At 39.4% G+C, this 10,883-nt stretch overlaps 1 protein-coding gene across 1 annotated transcript in view; it reads right to left on the minus strand.

Moving 5' to 3' along the window:
- The window catches only part of LOC145990493 (uncharacterized), a 32,568-nt gene extending 23,084 nt beyond the window's left edge, over positions 1-9,484 (minus strand). Inside the window, exons 1-4 of the mRNA XM_083126188.1 lie at positions 9,307-9,484; positions 7,833-8,076; positions 1,467-1,609; positions 598-718 (exon numbers count right to left, since the gene is read on the minus strand). Of these exons, the coding sequence (XP_082982314.1) occupies positions 598-718; positions 1,467-1,609; positions 7,833-8,076; positions 9,307-9,484 (686 nt within the window). The remainder of the gene's footprint in view (positions 1-597; positions 719-1,466; positions 1,610-7,832; positions 8,077-9,306) is intronic.
- Between the last annotated feature and the right edge of the window lie 1,399 nt (positions 9,485-10,883).

Consider the following 10,883-nt stretch of genomic DNA (forward strand, 5'->3'; position numbering starts at 1 on the left):
TAGCACTCACCACGTGACCATACACCACACATTACACCGCTCCAGAACGTGGTGTAAGCAGTGCAGACACCAAATACACTACTTGACACCAAATCAACGAAGTAGACGAGTCGGTGTTGCACCGTGTAACCAACTAGACACGTGAGTGCAGAGAGAGTCAAAAAGTACAGCGAACTATACTATGTCCCAGCTAACTGTAGAGCAGGCAAACGAAAGCAAGTCTCTGCGCAAGTAGTGACGCGAGACGGCTCCACCAATGAACACGTGAGAGGAACGAATTGCGTGGAGGGGGGGGGGGACGGCTGCCTGGCTACTCGATTTCCCTCGCTTCTCTGACGCTATGCGCGGCCTTGCTCCACAGTTAGCTGGGACAGGGTATATACGGGGCTATTGTGTTTTTCTGACTAAACCAGATGCACTTGTCCCAGGAATATCTGGAGCAAGCGAAGGAAAACAAGTCTCTGCGCAAGAAGCGCTCGACCTATGAACGCAAGAGAGAGGAAGAGATTCCTTTCCTAAGCCCAATATTTTTATTCTGTTTCCTACCGTTATGGGTGGCCTTGCTCCACATATTCCCGAGATTAAGTGAAGGCTTACCATGCTGTTCCTGTAGTCACGCCCTTCAGTTCCTCGGATACCTCCCTCTTTCCCTGGAGGAGCCTTAGAATGTAGGTCCTTGCTTCTCGTACAAGTGCACCGCCACCCAGTCGTAAAAAACCTGTGGGAGAAAGAGAAAAATGTAATCACTCACCTCTCAACAATTTGCCGCCTACTTCCTGTAAAATATTCTGCATCGGAAAATCTTAAAAATGTGTACAAAAAGTACACTCACGTAAATCATATTACCAGGGCTAGAAAAATACAGGTTTCCGGTCGCCATGCCGCCTGAAAATTTTCACTTTGCGCATAAGTTTTCAAATGCATTGCTAAGAGAATATATATTTTTAATATTTCAGCCCTGTTTTTGCCATCCTTTCCTGCGTTTGACGATCTCCTTTTTTAAAATACTGGGCCAAAGGGCGGATATGACCCCCCACCCAACCCTCCTATGGTACACCCTGACTACAAGGAGTGGTGCATAACACATGCTTTGAAAATTCAGAATTTATATCTTCCCGTAGTTTCACTTCATATTGAAATACTTACTCTTTAAAGCTTGAAATTTAAATCATGTTACATTAATGATGCATTTCGCTACCTAAATCAACTGCTCATGTATAGCTAGCTTATTTCCGGAACATCTCTAGATGTTTATACACAGCTACAGTGCGAGTATATTGCTTGACATTACACGACAAACTCCTCCTACTTGAAGCTTTGCGAACTCCAGGAGCATGCGCACGAGCTTACGGCGCATGCGTCCCCAGAACTGGTTCCAGTCTAGGATCGCTGACTGGCAGTAGGATTAAATTCACAAGAGCTATACTGTCTTGTACTTGTCGTGTTTTTAGATGGAGGATACTTACTTACAATGACCTCCAGCTGTTCTCGCTTGTCCAAGCAGCTAAACCATCCAACATCCCTCTTGATGGCCGCGCGCAGAGCACTGTGGTCCAATTCTCTGCAGTCGTCCAAAGGTACAGCGTCATATGCGTGTCTCCACGATTGACTGCAAGGAAGAAATAAATGTTTAAAAAGGAGTTATACCTGCACACGCTTCTGATTTGAAGTTTACCCATTACTACTGTTCATGTCTAATCGCCTTATATACCTTTCGATGTAACTTATTATGCTTCCAAGACAGAAGCCATTCTTTTCTCTCTCTCTCTCTCTCTCTCTTTCTCTCTCTCTATCTCTCTCTCTCTCTCTCTCTCTCTATGTCTCTTTGTCTCTCTCTGTCTCTTTGTATCTATCTCTGTCTATCTCTCAGTATCTCTTTCTCTCTCTCTCTCTCTCTCTCTCTCTCTCTCTCTCTCTCTCTCTCTCTCTCTGTATGTCTGTCTCTTTGTCTCTCTCTCACTCTCCCTCTCTCTCTGTAATATGCCTTTGTCTCTGTTTCTCTCTCTCTCTCTCTCTGTCTCTATCTCTAGCCCCATTCGGCGAGCCAAACAACTGCAAGATACATGTGAGAGGAAACACGTGACTACCAACTTCCGGCTTAAGATCATCTTAGGTGAATCGTCGGACGGTCGTACGCGGTCTGTGGATGAAACTAGTCAATGCAACAACTAGTATACAAGCTGCAAAGGGGAAAATTACGGAGAATAAATATATTTAGGAAAGAATGAAAAAAAAGCTACTATAATCGGGAAGTGGATAAGTATGGTATATCTTCTTTGGTCATACGTTTAATTGATTTTAAATAATTAAAATCAATTTTGAGTTTATTTTCACATTCAGCTTCATAATATTCCGAGATCAATCAAAATATTTATTCTGAATAGAAAAAAATGTTGCCACGTTAGATCTCATTATGAATATATACTTGGCATTAATTGAAGTAGGTTGTATGGTTCAAATATTGCGTCTAAGTCACGCTCTTCGCTCTCTGAAGCAGACGAGATATTCAGTGAACGTGGTCTTCATATAAAACAATTAACTTCTCTCTTTTTACACTTAAACCAATATTTAAACATTTTCAAATTATCATTTATTTATCTGGAATACAAAGAATGTTGTCAGACATCGCCAAGTATAACTATACTCATCCCCGCAATAACATTATCCCAAACCGCATCTCCACGGACGCCGCCATCTTACAAGATCTTGTGCAGACGAAACGAGTCAACTTTTCCTTGGCTTGCTCCGGCTGCAAGATGGCTGTAAGCCGTCTGAATGGCCGGACGCTTTCACTCAGTGAGACGTGACGTCAACATCCGCCCGCCGAACGCTAAACGTGCAAGATCTTCAAGACAACTTGAGGTTGTGTGGCCCGCCTAACAGGCCTTCTGTATGTCTGTATGTCTCTTTGTCTCTCTCTCTCTCTCTCTCTCTGCATATCTCGTTGTCTCTGTCACTCTCTCTCACTCTCTGTCGGTCTCTCTCTCCGTATTTTTCTGGCTATCTCTGTCTTTGTTTCTCTCTCTCTCTCTCTCTCTCTCTCTGTATCTCCTTGTCTCTCTTCCTATCGCTGTCTCTATCCCTGTCTCTCTCTCTCTCTCTCTCTCTCTCTCTCTCTCTCTCTGTGTCTCCTTGTCTCTGTCTGCATTTCTGTCTATCTCTCTGTATGTCTGTCTGTCTCTTTGTCTCTGTCTCTCTCTCAGTATCTTTCTGGCTGTTTCTGTCTCTCTCTGTCTCACTCTCAGTCTCTTTTTAGCTGTATCTGTCTCTCTCTCTCTCTGTCTCTTTTTAGCAGTATCTGTCTCTCTCTCTCTCCATCATTATAATAAATGCAGGTCGTTTTCAGAGCTGGACTGAGAACACCAATAGGCAGGCCCGTAGATAGAATTGATCTCCAGGAGGGTACTCACGCGTTATCAAGGGGCGCTTTGTAAACCAAGTCAATTTTTCAAAAGTTCAATATTAACAAATGAAGGTAAATTATGTGTGTGTGCGGAGGGAGGGGAGTCATTTAGTCAATATAAAATATAAGATTTGGAAATATAGAAATACATCAGTTTCTTTCTATCTCTTCCAAAACATCTATTGGAGTGTTAATTGACTGCTACTGCCATCGTCCCTTACTAAGCATTCCACACTACTTTTGATGATACAGATATTTATATCATAACTAACTAGCTCTCTAACCTTATTAAACCCGAAGGTTTATGGCTGCAGCAATACAGGCCTTACATCTGTTCCTATCCTGAGCAAGATCTCTATATACACTGTTCCATCCTTACCGATTTCCTTTAGGTCCACCTCAACGTTATCCCTCCATCTTCGTCTCGGCCTTTCTACAGGTCTCTTACCATCAGGTTTCCCAACAAGAATCCTGTAAACTCTTCTTTCCTCTCCCATTCGTGTCATATGGCCTGCCCGCCTAAGTCTTCTTCATTAAATTATTTTAATAATATATGGAGATGCATACAAAATATAAATTATGTAACCTTCTCCACTCACCTGTCTCCTCATCCCTATTAGGTCCAAAGATTTTCCTAAGGATCTTATTTTCAAATACTCGAAATTTATGTTCCTCTTTCAATGTAAGGGACCAAGTTTCACATCCATATAATACTACAGGCAAAATTGCTGTTTTGTACCTATATACTTTCACTTTTAGTTTGTTAGATTTAGACAAGAAGACAAAAGTTTATGAACAGAAAAGTAACACGCATTTCCTGAATTGAGCCTACTTTCTATTGCCTCTTTAATATCATTTTCATTTGTTAGTTTTACTCCTAAGTAGTTGAGTTTGGAAACTGGTCCAAACGAGTTGTTATCCATAATTAGATTGTGAATATTACCTAACACTTGGTTTCGGCCTGTAAGCATATATTTAGTTTTGTCTTTGCTAACTTCCAAACCTATCTTCTTAGCTGCTTTGAAAAATATTTTAACATAATTCTTAATTGTATTTACATCATCCCCCAGTAAGTCTACATCATCTGCATATGCTAACAGCTGAGTCACACCGTTTAATTTTAGTCCTTCGTTAGTTTCTTTTACCTTCCTAACAGCATATTCTAAAGCCGGCTTTAGACGACAGTATTTCCTTTAACATTTTTGCTAGCATAAATGCTACGTAAATGCTTCCAAAAATCTTATAACAGATAGTACTTTACACGAAAGCATTTCATGGAACATTTCGGTTAGCTGTTTCAATTACAATGTACAATACATACAGCATGAAAGGCACGTCGAGTTACACCATCAATGCTGTGTGCACGGTGTTTACAATTGAAAAAGCTTACATATTCTTCCATACGTGTACAGTAAACGTTGTAAAGTATATATTTAATCAGCGCCATTCTTCTCTACATAAAACCATTTAATACGAAGCAATATTCCTCTCGGCTGAATAGTTATCGTCGTTTAAAAGTGTGAAGTGATACGTTGTTTACATCTCGCGCGGCCGCCATTACAACTGCACTCGTGACCATGAGGTCGCTTCTGATTGGTTATGCTACGAAAAATGCTACGGAAATAGAGGCGGTTCTATCCTTAAGAAATACCATGAAATATGCCATGGCATCTGAAATGCCATAACATTTCTCACTTTACACGCTAGCTTTTTGGCCATGGCACAAATGCTAAGGAAAATTCAAAATTAAAGAGCAATGGAGATAATGCATCTCCATGTTTTAACCCATCATGAATTGAAGACTAAAATTGGTAAACGCTGTAAGTGCCACAATAATTCAAACACCGTTTTCCACGTTAAACTGTGAAATGTGCAATGCTTTATAATGTGGTAAACGTGAAATGTGGCTGGTAGCCCTCTAAGTAATTCAAAGGACGTGTAAAGAGGTCACTAGTGTGCACGTTCTTACGGGCTGATGTGCAGAACGATGCGATTTCCCAACACTTGTCGCTTTTGGCACTTACAACGTTTACCACTTTTAGTCCTCAAATGTAAATTTGTCAGACATATTAACACCCACACGAATTTTACTTTCTGTTTCACAGGTGCATACTTTTATCATATGAACAAGCTTCTTAGGAATCCCAAACTCGACTGATATATGTATTAATTATATAATTTATCTCTTTTGACTGAATTATATGTTTTTTTTTCTAAATCATTGAATAGCTGATGGACACTGATTATATTCCCACTTATTCTCAAGTGTCTGTCTGAAGTGAAAAATTTGATCTACAGTTGATCTGTTGGTTGATTGGTTGGTTGATTTGGTTTTTTAAGTCCACTTTATGCACATTAAGGCTAATCGGGACTGGGCCTAGATTTTAAAGTGGAATCCGAACCACTATGTGCCTCCACCGGGTATCGAACCAGGGACCCCTTGATTACAAGGCGACGACGCTACCACTACGCCATCAGGGAGGCCTATAGTTGATCTGTTACGTTGAAATCCACATTGATAATCACCTAATATTTCATTAGCATGGGGTTAGTCTTGTTAAAAGAATGTTAGATAATATTTTATATGTTGTTGAGAGTAGAGAAATTCCACGGCAATTATTGCAGTTCATTTTATCACGTTTTTTTAAACACATGAATAATTATGGATTATTTCCACTGTTGAAGGATTTCATCTTTATTACATATTAAACAAATTAATTTATGAATTTGGGACATTAACGAATTCCTATCATATTTAATTAACTAAGCTTGTATTAAATCAATGCCAGATGCTTTCTTATTCTTTAGCCTTGGTCCCCAAGAAAACTTGGTCCCCAAAAACTTGTCGCACAAAGTCAAAGATTTATGTCTAAACGGCCACAACAGGGGCAGCGAGGGTACAGATAAAGAAGCTCCCCTATGAAGGAACTTTCTAAAGTCTACAGTATGGTTAAAAAGAAAAAGGGTAAAGGTACCCCTGTGTATATGCACACATGCCATGAAGGCATATGGGGTGATGTGGAGGTATAGAACTTCATATATTATTGATCTTGGCCATAGTTGAAATGATGTGATCAGCATCGTGCTTGGCCGCCTTTACCCCTCAAGGTTGCCCCCAGGTGCCCATTTATATGAGCCTGGATGGGTCATAGAATCGCGCAGAAACAGGGAAATCATTGGAAAAATTCAAGGACCAGATCACCTGCTCCAGGTCTAAAGTCTAGAGAATCTTCTAAATATTTGCCGCTACTTAAACTTCTTATTTATTTATTTATGCTGATATCATTCTGCTGAAAAACAGCTGACGAGCCTTAATGCAGCAATACGTATACATGTAAAGATATGTATGTAAGTTACAGATTTATAATAACAGATTTGTTATTAAAAATGTAAATGCAAGAGAGAAATATTAAATACATTAAAAAGTACATTAAAATATGCATCATAAATACATTAAAGTACACATGATAAATACATTAAAATATGCATGATAAATACGTTAAAGTACACATGATAAATACAATACAATATGCATGATAAAAACATTAAAATAGACATGATAAATACATTAAAGTACAATTGATCTTTAGGATCGGTGAAAATCATTATAATTACTGACTAAAGAGTTTAGAAAATCATTGTTTCTATGATCTTTACATGTTGTTAATAACGACCCTTTTGTTCATACACGATATGGCGTAACTCGAATAGATATTCTGGATGTAATAGCTGCTTGTTCATGTTCAGTGAATTTATCATTCGCCAAAGTTGTGAGCAAAATAATATATTCGAACTACATTTTCAGTCTTCACTGCAAACAAATTGGAATACAAAATAATTTTACGTAATGCTAAAGGGGCTGACGGCAGCGCCAGGAGAGGCTCAACCATCCCTGGCCCCTGCCTGGCTACGGGCCTGCCAATAGGGCGGTGGCATCTAATTAAAAGTATGCCTAGATTAAAACACCGTTACTGCCTACAAAAAAATAAAAGCCGCATCGACGATTGATTTGCTTTATTTTACTTAGCTTTTTGTGCCACTTTTGACTAATTTGCGAAGATGAGGATGAGTGGAATGGACACTCACAAACATCCATGCCCAGGGGCCGGGATTCGAACCCGGGACCCTTGGCGTCGTAGCGCGATGTGCTAACCACTCCTCCACGGAGGCCGGCTCGCATCCACGAGGCTTAGTATGACAATATATTTTGCATTAGGGTAAACTAAGCCGAGTTAGAAACACGGATACAGAAGATAATTTGTTTATAGTTATTTAGTGTCGCTTTTCTTCCACTTTTGGCTAATCGCGATGACATGATGAAATTGATGTGAGGCACTAACCACTTAGCCATGGAAGTCGGAAAGGTGACGTTCGTGCGTATGTATTTAGATCAACCGAAATGCTTATCATTATTATAATTGTTACTCACTGACTGACTGTGTAAATGACATCCTTGGTTGTCATGTAGCCAATAGCTTCAATGACCCGTATAAGAGTCCAGTTATCCCGGCATTTGTCAAGGAGAGAGTACACGAACTGCCTCTTGCACAGGAACGACGCACGAAGGAACCATCCCTGTATGCAAGCCACGTGGACTTCGAAAAGTCTCTGTTCACTTGTTCGGTCGTTGGCGCCATCAACGGAGAACGACGGAACTGCCACTGGAACACTGCCTGAAAGTAGACACAGGATCTAATGAAGCTCCAGTTTTGTAATTAAGCTAAACTATCTTGATTGATTTACTTGGTGTTTGAAGTTCACTTTATGCACAGAGAGGCTAATCGGGACTGGACGTACAGTTCAAAGTAGGTTCCGAACGACTGTCATGTGCCTCCACCGGGTATCGAACCTGGGACTCCTTGATTACACGGCTACGACGTTACCACTACGCCATCAGCGAGGCCTTACAAACAAAACCACTTGGAAACCATCGAGTCTGCAAGAACAGTCTCATTCGTCTCGTCTATTCAACTGATGTATTTAGTATCCTTGCAGTTTGTTTTTCTAGAATGATATTGACTTGTGTCCCATTCGATATCAAAATTAGAGTTTAAGCAATTTACAGCGAATTGAAATAAATGGAAACCTATTTTTCTGGTGAGCTATTGGCAACAGTGATGTCGATTAGGGGGGCGTGGAGGGGCTGTCGCCCTCACTTTATTCCACTTTTTCCCCCGCACTATGAGCCTAATCTACCAAGGCAAAGTAAACTGTCCTTGCCCTCTAGTTTTGGCATCTTGCCCCCCAGTTTTGGAACGCAATCGTCGCCACTGATTGGCAAACGTCTAAAGTCTTATTAAGATAGCGAACCCACTAAATGCACCTCCTTCCCCTGAAATCTCACCCTGTTTATAATAATTTAGGCACAGAAAAATGTAAATGTTAAGTAAAGACGTCGAAAATGATTTATATCTCTATGTACTCTATATTTAACACAGTCTAGTCCCCTAACTATATACAATTCAATTTGTTAAACTTGCCAATAAACAGCACTTCGTTTTCTTCAACTTTAGCCTCGTCGCTCAACATTTTGTGTTGTTTACTTGAGGACTCTTGTCTAAAACTTGGAGAAAGCCTCTGTTGTCTGGAAACATTGTTTATCTACCGTAAGCGTAATTTTCCATGCTGGAACCAAAAATCGAGTAATCAACAATAAGTATTCACTTGCTTCAACAATGCAAGTACTTAAAATGTAATCTAAAAACAATTCGTGGTAGTAGCGTTTCAGCCACAGGAAAAGTGCTAGCTTGTTTCAAACCATATCCAAATACTAGGTTCCACAGAACCTTGTGTAGATGAGTTTGTCTACTTATGTATCAGTCCACGCTGGATGAGGTTTCCGTAACTTCTTCAGTGTTCCTACGCGAATTCTGTTACGAAACTTTTAACGAAGGCCAATATACTTTCTTCCTTGTCCCTTTCCTTCCATTTGTAAATCTTTTCATGTTTCACTTTCAACCTATACTCTGTCCCCGCCATCTCTGGAGCGAGCGAACGAAAACCCGTCTCCACGCAAGTAGTGACTCGAGAGTGACGAGCAATGAACGCGTGAGATGGAACGGAGTCTACCCTCAGAGTCATGTGACACTCTGTTGATTGGTTGAGAGTGTACTTAACTTATGCTCCAATCAGGTGGCTAGATTTGTTTGAGAATGGTACTAAGGTGTTCTTTTAGATATGAAAAACTACTAACTACTTGATTACTAGTTATTTTTTTAGATACTCTGCTTTGCTTCTACCTAAGGTAGTTTTTTTAGATATGCATAAAAAAATAAAATATAATTTTTACTCATATTTGCTCAGATCTAGTAAATACTACAAGTATGTTACTTATTATATACTCTTATTTAAGAGTTCAATTTTATAATATTTGGATCTAAATAATATTAACAATCAAGAGAGTTTTGACAACTAAAATTGTTCTGTGACTCTCTCATTCTTCACGTCATATACAAAAGACTTCTCTGCAATAAGAATAACACTACATAAAGTGTTGTCAGGCAGAGGCTCATGGAATTCACATACAATTTTGATATTTGTTCTATCAATGACTGCTACCATACTTGTCTTCTTTTTGACGTGTTGATGACAAACATTGGCCTGTGTGCCTTGAATTCGCTGGGAGTATAGTATACATCTATGTTTCCTTCAGTTACTCTTTTGTAAGCAGTGTAAGCCTCATATAATTTAAGAAAATCATCTTGTGCTATGTCCAGATTATAATTTTCACGAGGGAAAATCTCATTACGTCCATTTTTCAGATAAATATTTTTAATCTTGCAATCATCAAATTTGCTAGAATCTTTTTCTTGACTGTTCTCTCTCCCAGTCTGGAACAGTACAATTACAAAATCTGGCATATCATACTGTATATTACTGAATTGATTAGTAGCATCAAATTCGTAATGTCCACCAGAGGCTAGTTTTTGGACACACTGGTAAGTGTAAAATACAATAGGAACTTGTGGATTTTTCAGAATATTTGCTTTGTATTTGAGAGCATAATTAGTTTCGTATTCCACTACTGGTATCCTCAGCTCCATGGTCTTGATGATACACTTGGCTGCTTCAGGTAAGCTGTTGGATAACCATCAGAATTTAAAGTTCTATAACGCATTAGTGCATTATTGTTATTAGCTGCCCTGCGAAAGTAACCCTCAAACCACCTTTCCATATGATGTCCTTGTAGTCTGAGAAGAAACCTGGCAGCAGACGCATGGGGAACAGTAGGCTAGTGTGTGTTTTTTTTGTCAGGATTTCGGTTCCTGATTTAATATGGTAATATGTTGTCAATATGTTGCATCTACTTTGGAAAATTTAAGTGTTCCTATGGCTGTAGAAGTAATACCAGGATAGTCTACTCTATCTATCACAGTACCATATTTTCTAATTTCTACTTGAGAGAACAAGTGTGGTACAAAATTATCTACTAGTTTTATGTTTGCACCAGGTGGGAAATGTTTCATTATTTTCATTTTTT

Source organism: Lepisma saccharinum, chromosome 7, assembly GCF_977018435.1.
Source record: "Lepisma saccharinum chromosome 7, izLepSacc3.1, whole genome shotgun sequence".
Classification (NCBI taxonomy): Eukaryota; Metazoa; Arthropoda; class Insecta; order Zygentoma; family Lepismatidae; genus Lepisma; species Lepisma saccharinum.